General features: G+C 39.8%; 1 protein-coding gene across 6 annotated transcripts in view; it reads right to left on the bottom strand.

Annotated features, from left to right (window-relative positions):
* Positions 1-12270, bottom strand: part of NFKB1 (nuclear factor kappa B subunit 1) — a 59022-nt gene that overhangs the window by 12927 nt on the left and 33825 nt on the right. For 4 of the 6 annotated variants that reach the window (XM_053974950.1, XM_053974948.1, XM_053974946.1 and 1 more), the window contains exons 9-15: positions 12101-12205; positions 10159-10250; positions 9428-9566; positions 6882-7004; positions 5877-5963; positions 4505-4702; positions 969-1110 (exon numbers count right to left, since the gene is read on the bottom strand). In XM_053974950.1, coding sequence (XP_053830925.1) covers positions 969-1110; positions 4505-4702; positions 5877-5963; positions 6882-7004; positions 9428-9566; positions 10159-10250; positions 12101-12205 — 886 coding nt within the window. The remainder of the gene's footprint in view (positions 1-968; positions 1111-4504; positions 4703-5876; positions 5964-6881; positions 7005-9427; positions 9567-10158; positions 10251-12100; positions 12206-12270) is intronic. The other 2 variants (XM_053974952.1, XM_053974949.1) reach the window with 1 other exon arrangement.

Genomic DNA, 12270 nt, shown 5'->3' with positions numbered 1-12270 from the left:
GAAAGTGGTAACCTTTCTCAGAGTAATTGAACAGTGGGATACAGGTCTTGGTCACTTGAAATTTTCCTTCTAGCTAGACACCTTGAGGCTTATCTGGCTTCTACTGTTCAAAACACTACAATTTAAGGAAATGTAGGTGATTGCACAGGGCCTGCCAGCTAAAAAGTGAGGATGTGATAGTTTCACTTGCTTATGCAAGAGATTATCTCTGTTCAGAGCCCTTCTGCTGAATTTAGTTTTAAATAACTACCAATCATTAGTTCTTCACAGTACTTTACTCTGAGTTCCACAGATTCTGCATGGCTGTAACAAAATGGATTTCCACTCCAGCTCACATTATGGAAAGACTGACATGCAAATATTAGCAGCCAAGTCTGCCACAAACATCTGTGCAATTCCTTGGAGGACAACCAACAGTACAGTACAGATGTAAGCAAGAGCAAAATAATGTCCTCTGGAAAGAACTTGGTGTCAGTGGAAGAAATGCAGTATGGACACTCCAGCTATTGTTTCTACATTTCCTGAAGCACCTGTGTTTCTACATTTACCTGGAGCATCCTATGAAGACTTAAGGATTTGCATGGAATAAAAAGCAGGGCACTCTCCTTAGGCACCAAGCTGAGGATCCCCATACACCGTGTATCATGATGCAAGCACAGCAATTCACGCTCGGTCAAGATTTTAGTAAAAAAGGGCAAAGAAACTCAAACTCACAACATGCTCAACATACCCTCAATGACCAGATTATTTTCTGACAGGTACTGGATCAATGAAGTTTATAGTGTACATGACTTCTTTGCAAATGAAACAAAAGTGTCTAAATCACAGCTGTACCTCTCCCAAACAGCAGAAAGGAGAAGTGGCACCATCAGTGATTGGCACCCATGAGGGACAGAACAAACTGACTACATCATTCTGCCCTCAAACCAATCGGTTTCAACCCAGCAAGTGCAATGTGGTCAACTCACTTGTCCCCATTATCATCCTGGACAGCAGTGAGATGGCGCTGAGCTGCCAACAGCATCTTCACGTCTCCAGTTACGGCATAATCGAAGAGAGCGTTGCAGTGGCGCCTGGCAAGCTGCATGGCCTTCTCCAGGAACAGAGCATCTGCAACAAAAAGTTCTCTCTTCATCAGCTCAATTGTTTTCCTTGGAACACCATCTACTTTTGACAAGCACTTATGCTGTCACAGAAATACGAAGTGCAGACCACCAAGCATTATTCACTGCTTCACTGAGATGGTTGCTAATTACTTCTGAGAGGTAAGGACTGAGGGAAAAAATGCCTGGGAAGGAAAACTAGATGCATGCTGAGCATTCAGGCAGCAGGAACCCTGAGAACAGTCAAATCTAGAAGCTCCCTCTGGTTTGACTGGCACTGAATTAACAGCACTGATGTGCAGTTGTGTGTAGTGAGACAAAAGGAGCAGAACTTGGATCTGGAACTTGCAGGTCCAAGTAGTTTTGCCTTGAGGAAGCTGAGGCACAGGAAGCCTAAGCGACCCATCAAATATTGCAGAGAAGCTGAGAGAAAAGCTATGGAATAAATGCAGGGCTTTGCACTCCTTCTCCAACTCAAATCATGCAGTCTAGCTTGCTTTAAAGGAGCAGCACAGAGAGTCTGTTCTTCTGTTTAAACATTTCACTTTTTACAATGCTTAGTATTTGTATCCTGATTTTAGAATTATAAAATGGACAGCCACTGAGATTTCAAAAAGCAGAAGTTGTCATGGTGGGACGGCAAAAGGGAGAAATGGCAGAAAAGAAAGTCATTTGCGGAAAAAAGTAACTCTAGCTGCTCTGTCAATACTTTTGTGGTTCTGTATCAGCAAGAAACTAGTGAAAATGAAACAGATGAGCTCTGAAACTACAGCGTCATTCTGTGAAGCAGTATCATCTGAAACCAGCCTGTATTTTAAACAGTTTCATGTTTCTGTAAAACCTTGTAAGGTTGGGAATTACGAAGTTCAAACAAGTACAACAGACTGTGTCATTTAAAGCACACATGGGGAGACAATAGCCAGGATTTCCAGCTACACAAAACCAGGCATTTAGACCGGGTCAGAAGCGTGTCCCTGATGAACACATCACTGCTGTAAGGCAAAGACTTACTCAGCTATCCAGTTATTGTTCTGGCCAGTACAACCCTGTGGCTGCTATACTATATGCCTGGGCTGATGGATTTATATTTGCTATTTACCTCTTAACACCAAATGTGTTATATTCAGGATACATATTCAGGTTAAAGGGTGTTAAGCAATTCAGTCTTTTCTTGTTATACACATTTCCAAAGATCAAAGAAATGGATGTTGAAACTTTGGGTATTCTCAGCTCAGTCAGAGAGAAAGAGAAAGGTTTTCTAACCAGGCGACAGCCTAGGAAACAGCTGGGAAAGAATGTAAATAATTCTCTAATCTATCTTGTTATTCACATTGTTTATAGATATGTTCTGCTACCGTGCGTCATTCACTGCCCACCAATGGTGTGACATTTTTACTCTAAGACCAATGAAATTAGTCTTCTCGATGTTCCCTATATATAGAGCGGTACATTTGAAATGAAGAGAGAGTTCATTTTCTTAACCTTCTGATCTAGAGTTCTCTGTTCCCGTCCTGCTCAACAGCGTCAGAAACTCCCTGGTTTTCCATATCAAACACACAGGAAAGATATCCTTCAAAATATTATATGTATCTTTTAGTCTAATAACCAAATGATGTAGCCTGAAGTACCTATTTTATGGAGCCTGTTCTTCTGCAACAATTCTTTGTATAATCTGGAGCTAGAAATTGCCTCCTTTCATGCCATGACAATAGATTTAAAAAGAAAAAGGTCAGCTTCCTGCCTACGATATTAATTGCTTAGCAAACAGGTAAACAATTCAGACCCCCTCCTTCATGACAGCTAAATGGACATTGTTATTTCTTCATATTAGCACAAGATTTTGTTCTCTGAACCAGTCATATGATTTATCACAACTGAAACTACAAACAGCAGGTTGCTTCAGCACCATCCATTCTCAGATCACAAGAAGCTACACCTTGGAGGTGTTTACAACTACAAACCATCTCCTGTGCCACTTTGGATTCTCAAGCCACAAGTTTCTAGTGCTGTCAATAGCAAGTGTCAGACAGGGCTGACACACACAAGGTAATGTGCTCTCTCCCTGATCCAGGGAATAACAAAAGTGGTCTAGATCATGTTCCACTTGGTAAAAATCAGAACCAAGACATTCCTTTGTGCTCAATTCCTACCCACTGCCATGTCTCTCTAGTCCAGCTATTGTTTTTCTATTTTATGCTAAGCGTGATTACTCAAATCCTTTAAAAAAGTGTCCATCAACTGTTTCAAAAAAAAAAAAAAAAAAATCCAGGAAATGCACATCTTGCTGTCTGGGAAAGGGTGATTTGTAGTCTTTATATATTCTAGAACTCTGCTGCTAAACCAGTTCTGTTGACTACCCTTGCCTTCCTCCTCCTTTCATTTTGTTCCTTGAAATAAAAAGACAAAACCCCTTACAACAGTATTAAAATGATAAGATAAAAAAGCAGTTCTTTATTAGAAGCTTCCACGTGTGTCCATAGTTAATGGACTATGGGCATACGCAGTAACAGATTTCTACAGTTTTTGTAAGTTTAACAAATTATCCTATCTAACAAACACTGTCCAATTAGGAGAGCAGTTGGTTAGGTAATTTTTCCCCCAGGTACTGCCCCACTGAAGTTGGTCCAGGGCTTCTTTGCTCCACTAGCTGTTATGTCTTCTAAGATTCTAATTGGAAAACAAAATGTTCTTCCTGTAGGTCCTCTACTTGAAAATAAGACTAAACAGTACCTCAGGAGTGTGTTAGAATGTTAGCTTATTACTCTAAAATCTAAGAGAAAGGGTAGGAAAAATACCAGGAATTGTATAACCACATATTAATGGTCTACAAAGCTACAAATATATGAAACATACATAAAAACCAAAAATTTTTAGGCATTAGTTTGATGTGTAACACTTTGCTACTGCAGTTATTTTACTGTGTATTTGCCAAATATAAACAGGTACCTTTACATTTTAAATTCAAACCAATAATGCTACTTTGCACACAGTTCAACAGTGTTGCAGGGAAGACCTACTGCAAGTCACTGACATCCATTAACTCATCCACTAAAGTCTCTCAAATATCAAAAGCCAAGTCAACTGCTGAGTTATGTTCCCTCTACCTTCACTGCTTGCAGCTTCCTTCCTCACACAAGTTTATTCAAAGGCAGTGTTAAACATGCCCAGCAGGCAAAGCTGTCTCATCTCCTTGCATGACAAGCAGAAGCTCAAGCATCCAGTGGCAGTAGAGAGGTGGAAAGTTATCTAGAGAACTAGGTATAGGGACAGACCTTAGATCTTGGGGAATTTTCATGTTGTGAAAACAGCAAGCAGACATTTTTGGAGTTTCCAAACCTTTAATGCTTGCTTTGCAGTACTGCAGTTTGATTTACCCTAAATACATTTACTTGCTCACTTACCCTGCCACCTGCAATCTGCTTCGCTTACTTCCGTTTTACAGGAAAAAACAGAATCCTCCTTTTTGTCATTAACAGCAGACATTCTGCACTCAGTCTTCTCCACGGCTTCCACCTTCACGTCACATTTCATGTCCCATTGGTCATTTTGTTTATCACAGCTCTTTCTGTCTTGTTCAGCTGTGCAATTTGATAGACCTTCTAACAAAAAGTAAAATCATTAAAGTCTAGTACTGTTGTTTTTTTAAATACAAATGATAAAATCAACTAGACAAAACCAAACCCTGAAAAATGAATACAAAAATTTATTTCAATGTAAAAATTAGCACTAAACTCACGAATCATAATATTCCAGATGCCAACACACATGGACAAACACAGTGATATGACTTGCTCTAAAGTGATGTTATGTCTTTGACAGCCTCTACTTTAGAAATAAACTTTTATATATTACAACAGATTTACTTCTCTTTTCATGGTACAAGAATGTAAGTCTGAAGTACTCACACAAAATCTAGCAGAATTACTCAGACAGATTTTTTTTTTCCTAACAGCAAATTCATCCCCAAGACTCTGGAAGTATCTATGAAGTAATGAACATGTACATCTGAAATTGCCTTCATATTTTAGGAAGCCAAGAGTGTCCTTATTATTAACTTAATCTTTTCCATTGATTTCTCTGGGTGACAGGGTAGTACCAGACTGTGGCAACAAATGAAGATACATTTTCTGTGGTCTAGTCCTTTAGAAATAAACTTTTATATATTACAACAGATTTACTTCTCTTTTCATGGTACAAGAATGTAAGTCTGAAGTACTCACACAAAATCTAGCAGAATTACTCAGACAGATTTTTTTTTTCCTAACAGCAAATTCATCCCCAAGACTCTGGAAGTATCTATGAAGTAATGAACATGTACATCTGAAATTGCCTTCATATTTTAGGAAGCCAAGAGTGTCCTTATTATTAACTTAATCTTTTCCATTGATTTCTCTGGGTGACAGGGTAGTACCAGACTGTGGCAACAAATGAAGATACATTTTCTGTGGTCTAGTCCTTGGGTCATCTGTAATCAGCACATTCAAGCAAGCAAGAGGGCTGTTGCTTGAAACAATACACTGAACACAGAAGCATATGGAGGGGTTTTAGTCATTGCTGCTAAGGACTGCACAGTAAAAAGGAACTACACTTGGAGAGGAAAAAAGAGAATCAAGGCAGTATAGGCTACACAAACCCCTCTGCTGCCAGAGGTTTGAGAAGAGGCCCTCTCCAGCACGCTTAGCTAGACCTGCCTGACGCTTTGGCTCATACTGTAGAAGAAAATACAGGCCAAACTCAATTCAACTGTTGGAAGAAAGACATTTATGCTGTTACCATGTTTCATTCCAGCATTGGACTTTGTTGTGCCAGGGAAATGCATCCCTCCAAAAGCAGAGTATCCGTATGAAGGAAAACTGAACCCTAAGGAAAGGAGAAAGATTAAGAATCAAAAGAATTACATCCTAAAACAATGAGAACACCATCAAGAACATGAACCTAAAGAACTGAGTTTCTGTTTTCTGCATACCTTCTGCTTTATTTCATCCAATTAATTTTCCAGGCAAAAGGTGAGCTCTCCCCTACCCCTTCAAAAATCCAAAGAAATTCTAAGTGGTTGGATAGTGACACTCTCTATCCCAACATCCATAACACCACACAAATGTAGCATCGCTATGTCTTTCCTCTAAAACTCAACTGAGACATCACAAGCTGCCTCTGTGCTTTTGAATCTTTGTGATTACAACACATTTGTATTCTGGTGTTATGCTATACACGTGCTGCCAGCAACATATATAGCAATTTGAAAGCTGCTGCTCTATTCCCTGCTCTAAAAAAAGGGTTTTGGTTCAGGTGACATTTGCTGACCTATAGGTTTTTCAGCTGCAAGAACCAAAGCAATGCTCTCACGATCCTGCATATCAGATATACTCTGATTTCAGAGAGAGCACAGTAGAAAATTTACTAAAGAGTATCTCCAATTTTTTAACAGTTCTTTGCACTAACGGTTAATTTGCCAAATTCCACTCGTGGTCCAAGAAACAATTCAGAACCTGTTTAATTTTAGACACCCAAAACGATAGTTAACTGAGCTGTCTCATGAATGTCAGTGCCTCCAAGGCACAATGAAGCTTCAAAAGTGGGAAGGCAAATGGGATGATGAAGTGTTTAGAATAAGGAGATGCTTGACTGAATTGAGTAACAGTAGAATAAAGGCAACAGAGTCAGGTCCTAAATGCCTAGTAGACAAAATCCTCTTTACATTTTAAAAATCAGCATAATCATCTGTCCTGCTCTCAAAGTAGAACCCTTTTCCCTCTTTGCCCAAAACTGCTGCCTTACCAGAGCCAGCACCACCACCTGCCCCTCCATACATGCCACCACCTCCGGTGCCACTGCCTCCACCATAGCCATCGGAGAAGTTCGGCATGAGCTTCTGTCGTTTCCTTTGTACTTCTTCTTTATCTGGGATAGTAGGAACAGAGAGAATAGGGAGTCAGTCCTGCTGGTTGCAGGCACAGCACACACAGGATGTGCATACAGAAGGCATCACTACAGTTACTAGTTTATACTAGTGTTATAGAAGAGTCAACTCTCCTCAAGCTCCAAATAGCAGAAAATCTTTGTATGTACTGGAGCAGAGAGAATTCCCCTGAGAACAGGCCAGTGCCAAGTCCTCAGTCAGACCAGCAGCATTGCTTGGGCCTGCTTGGTCTCTTCAGCCATGTCACTGCCTTGTGCTCAGACCCAGGGGGACACATGCAGAGATGTCTCAGGGGGATGAGGGCTTCCTTCAGAAGTGTCTCGTGTACTTAAAGCCCTGGAGAGTAGTGGTCCCAAAATTCTTCTATGTCTAAGCCAAGTAATGAATCAGCACAAGTGCTCCAAACCCCAGACAGGTTGAAGAAAATTTGCCTTTGGGAAATATAAGCACAGTCTCTTCCTCCAAGCAAATCTACTTCAGAAATTGAGCCTTATCAGAGGCTTATCAGACTTTTGAGTTTCAACAGTGCAGAGTACCTGCAGTGCCCTTTCAACTTTTGTTTTAAGGGATGGCAAGAAATGGTGAAAATTATTTACTTAAAATACCGGCCAGTAACAGCCACTAAAACAAAGACAACTTATTTTCAGGCAGGGACATATTACTGTCAAACCATGCTGAGTAGCAGGAGAGAAAAAAAAATAGCCTAAACTTATTTTATAATATAAGTACAAAATAAGACTTAGTACCCCTGGAAAACAAAATGCAAACATTTAAAATGGAATATCCCAATAACTGGGGAAAGTGAAAATGTCATGACAAGAGCTATAAAAATAAGGATACAAACATTACATGGGTTAAAATCCATTAGAACTGTTGAGAAAAGAATGAAGTATCATTTGCTTATTAAACCATCTAGTAGTTTTCAACAGCTATATGACAAAAAGAAATATCATGCACAGGCACATCAGTCAGTGCATCAGATGAGACAGCTGAATACATGAGACAGTACACTGACAAAGCCACGTGCATTGTTTCCAGGTACACAGGATGTTTAAGTGTGTATGCATGCACACATCAGGCATACTCACACTGACGAGGAGAGAAAACCCTAGTGAGCAATCTAGTCAGAGAAACACAAAAAATCCACATACATGGGTCTAAGTTTGTGGGAACATTTGCAACAAGGCAAAAATATAGTTCCTAAATGGTAATTTCATGATAAAGTTATATAGGGAATCTCAAAATGCACATAATGTTGAATTAATTTTACTCAATTAAGAGGCACATAAAAGAGGTTTGCTTCAAATCTGGTAACTTTGCTCTGCAGATGAACACTTCACTTCCCTTAACACTTGTGCAAGAGGCTCCTGAAATCATTACCAAGAAGAAACCCTCTGGCAACTCTGGAAGCTTTTGTGCATTCATGCTTTGTGCTGTTTTATTCTAACAGTTGTGAAGTAGACTCACTTGGACCACCACCACTCCTTCCTCAGCTGTCCTGAGTCTCTCACCACTAATGCACATTTATTTTAGAGACTTTGACAGGGAATTGATTTCAACACAGCTCTATCTTAGGCACAGAAAACATTCAAGGTTAGAATTCAGTAGTATAACCTGCAGGCAGGTAAACTGCTAAGCAGAAAGGTAATACAATGAAACACCAGTTATGACTTGGGCCTCAAGGCATTTCCATATCATCAACATTATTGGTATTTAAAACCATGACTGCCAATGTCATTCCCATCAAACATTTCAAATACAGACCTCAAAGGGCACAGAAATGCTGATTAAACTTCTTTTCACCTATAATTTAGAAAGCAGGTCCAATACTGACTCTTCTACCTCTGCTAAGCAACTAAAATTTTAAAGAGATTGAAACAGCACTTTACCTGCTCGCACAAGAAATGTCTTGGGCTTACTAAACTAGTACAGGCAATTGGAAAATACAGAAACATCAGTGACATTGGTATGATAGTAAAAGGTGAGAATTGCAAAATATGTGCCTTTTACACCAGGCACCAAACAGGTTGTGGTTTAGGGTTTCATCTGAAAGTACTGACAGTAAAATCTCTTCAGGTACTATTTGGCAGAAACTCAGAGGAAGAGTGCCATCTACTGTATGGATAGGCATGTGTGCATATAGGGAATCTGCAAGGAACAAGCCTCTCTTGGAAAATACGCATGGATTTACTGCCTACCAGTCCTACAACACCACCGACAAAACCCATTATAAACCTACCACACTGCATATTGACTCTGCCCAAAACAAGGAGGCAAATATATTTTCTAAAAATAATAGCTAAAACAAAAAATTCCTCATTCAACCAGTTCTATCTTATTAAAAACTTTCTGAGAGACCCTACAGTTTCCATTCCCAATCTGTAGAATGGGTTTAATGAGTTACCTTTGATTTCTGGATAGTAGAGAAAAGGCTTTGGTTCGCTCGTTTCTAGGTCAGATTTCCTACGCAGTTGTACAAACACAGATGCTGGCTTTGTGATATTGACATCTCGGTATTTGGGTGTTTTGAACACAATAGCAAACTGTGAAGGAAACAAAGACAAGCATATCTGTCACAGAGCATGGCTTTTGACAACTTGGCTTTTACATTTGCACTATTTTGAAGGCATTGGTTTAGGGCTTGGGAGGCAAAAGTTCAGAGCAAAGGGCTGTTACAACAATAAACTTCCATTTTAGCTTTCAGTTTCACTTCTGAGGTTGACTCCTCAGAAAAAAAAAGCCTTTTGGGAAAGACAGAACTGCCGTGCTAAGTGCTACCACATCCCATATGTCACTACTGCACTGTTTGTCCCCTTATCCTTTAGCATCTCCTCTGTGGCTTTCTCAGTGTGTTCACAGGAGCTCTCAGAGCTGTTTATATATCCTATACCATTTTACAGGGGGTGCATGTTAAACCAATGGGGCTTTCTCCTAATTTCCTTGCACTGTATTCTTAGTCACCTAACAGATGTCTTTAAAGAACTGTTAAGTTTTTATTATTATTAGGAAGCAACAAACCAAAGAGGAGGTCAACAGAGGATACAGATGCTTTTACATAATTTACAAACTATAATATAAGCCTAGCTTACAGAGATGGGAGAATCATTAACAAAGGACAAATGCTCTGTTACTTACTTGTCTATGTACATCCGTAGGAGAAAAATCTCCAAAGCCTTCCCACATACCACCATTCTCATCCTCTTCATAGAAACGTATTTGAATATCATCTGCAAAGAATGAAAATAACACTCTGGGATGTTTGTGCATTTGTTTAACCTTTGGCTGTTGTTATTTCAAGTAAGTATCAACATGGTTACTTTTTGGCTGGATGAAAATACTACACAATACATCAATTACCTTTATCTGTTTTATGAAAACAGCAGAACTAATCCATTTTCAACATCAACATTACATCAGCCTAATCCTAATGACTTCACTGAAGTTGCTATTTACTGAGCTGTAAAAAGAGAACTAGGTTCACATCATCTTCCTATTCTAGGGTTATAAAACATTCCAGAAGAGCCTTATTTGGAACAAACATGTAAGGAGGGGAGAACTTGAAGTGTGAAATGTAGAAACCACCCTCTCTCCTCCAACAGTTTCAGTTCAAAAAACTGTAGCAAAACCTGAAGTGCCACAGTTCAAGTTCCGCTTGCTGCTGGCAGAGCGCCATGGTGGAGCTGCAGCTCAGAGATGTGGGGGGGATCCTTCACCCTCCAAACAGCACAGGCCAGAAACATGGCATTTGGCTTCTGCTCCTCTGAACAAATTTTCTTTCATTATTTTTCTATTTATTTATTTATATTTTCAGGAAAAGCATCTCACTAGTAAATTCCTTCCACAGCACTCCCGTGAGAAAAAGCTAGAAAAAGCCCATTGTCTCTTAGGGTGACTGATGCAGGACAGGCTTCTGTAGCAGACAGACTGCTTCCCCTGGTGCTCCACCTGCTAGTCTCAAGACTGTGAACCACCACTTCTAGTCCTGCTGTCCTGCATGCTCAAGTTCCTTCAGGCAGGAGGTTTCTGAAGGCAGTGAGGTCAGGGGAAACCCCAGTCTGGCTGAGGGGAAACCCCACCTCAGGGCTTCCACTGAGTCAGACATTTATTTATTTATTTTGTGTGTAAGAGTTATGTTTTATCTCAGTCCTCCCGATGGCAGAGGGTAGATGCACTATTAAAGGAAAATAGATCTTTCAAAGTCCCTAAAAGTCCCCAAAGCTTTCTCTCTTCCCTAAGTGGTAGAAGGGCATTTAAAAGAAAGAGAGATGGAAAAGGACAGCCTGCACCAACAGAAAATGTCACAGTGGTTTTAACAACATGAGCAGGGACTGTTTCCAAATAGATGAGAACAGGGCACCCACTCTACCATGTAATCTACACCAGGCTGTCCCAAGTACTACCTGTAGCTGAAAAATACAAAGGATCTCCCGCACTCCCATCTTTTTTCTTTTTTACTTAGCCCAAATATAACAAACCACATTTAACCATTATCTTCCAATAAAAAAAACCAAAGTATCCTAATCCACACTGCTGAATTCTTACACATTCAAAGCCATGAACAGAGACTGAAAATGAACCTGTGAGAAGTATCTGTTTACACTAAGTAACCTCTACCATAAGCATATACATAAAAATGAAGTTATTAGCAGCAGTGCTGAAGACATTAAGCTCCCATGCATGGTTAATAGAGAATACTCATACTTACTCTTCACAATCAGGAACTTAATAATAAATCAAAAACTTTAGAATAATTCAGAGCAGGTGTTAGTTAAGGGAGTCAAACATCACCCAGTACCCACCACCCCCAAAATTCCAGAACATGCACAAGGGTAGAAACTTGAGAAGAACAAAGACGATCACATGGTCCCTGTGGAGGCAAGAGAAGCTGAATTTGCTTTGCAATAGACTATTTTGGTTTATTAAATCTCTGGACTGCTGCCTTGACTTCCAGAAAGGCTGAGTACTTACAAATCTTGCTGCACTATCAGAGTGAGACAACACTGAAGACAGCATGGAAGGCTTTATGCGTACTCCAGATCAACACCCTGGTATACCTTACAATACTCATTACTCTTACCTTTCTGAACTTTGTCACAGAGCAGGTAAATCTCTTCCCCTCCTGTCACACACCCTGCTGTTCTGTCCATTCTTACAATTTTTAGGTTGGATGCATTGGGAGCTTCTATTGAAAGGGAAGATGAAAAAAAATTGCTTAGACTGTAACAGATTTAGACTTCAAAAAACACA

This window comes from Vidua macroura, chromosome 4 (assembly GCF_024509145.1).
Source record: "Vidua macroura isolate BioBank_ID:100142 chromosome 4, ASM2450914v1, whole genome shotgun sequence".
Lineage (NCBI taxonomy): Eukaryota > Metazoa > Chordata > Aves > Passeriformes > Viduidae > Vidua > Vidua macroura.
The sequence above is the reverse complement of the archived record's forward strand: the minus strand, read 5'-3'. Positions and strand labels throughout refer to the sequence as shown.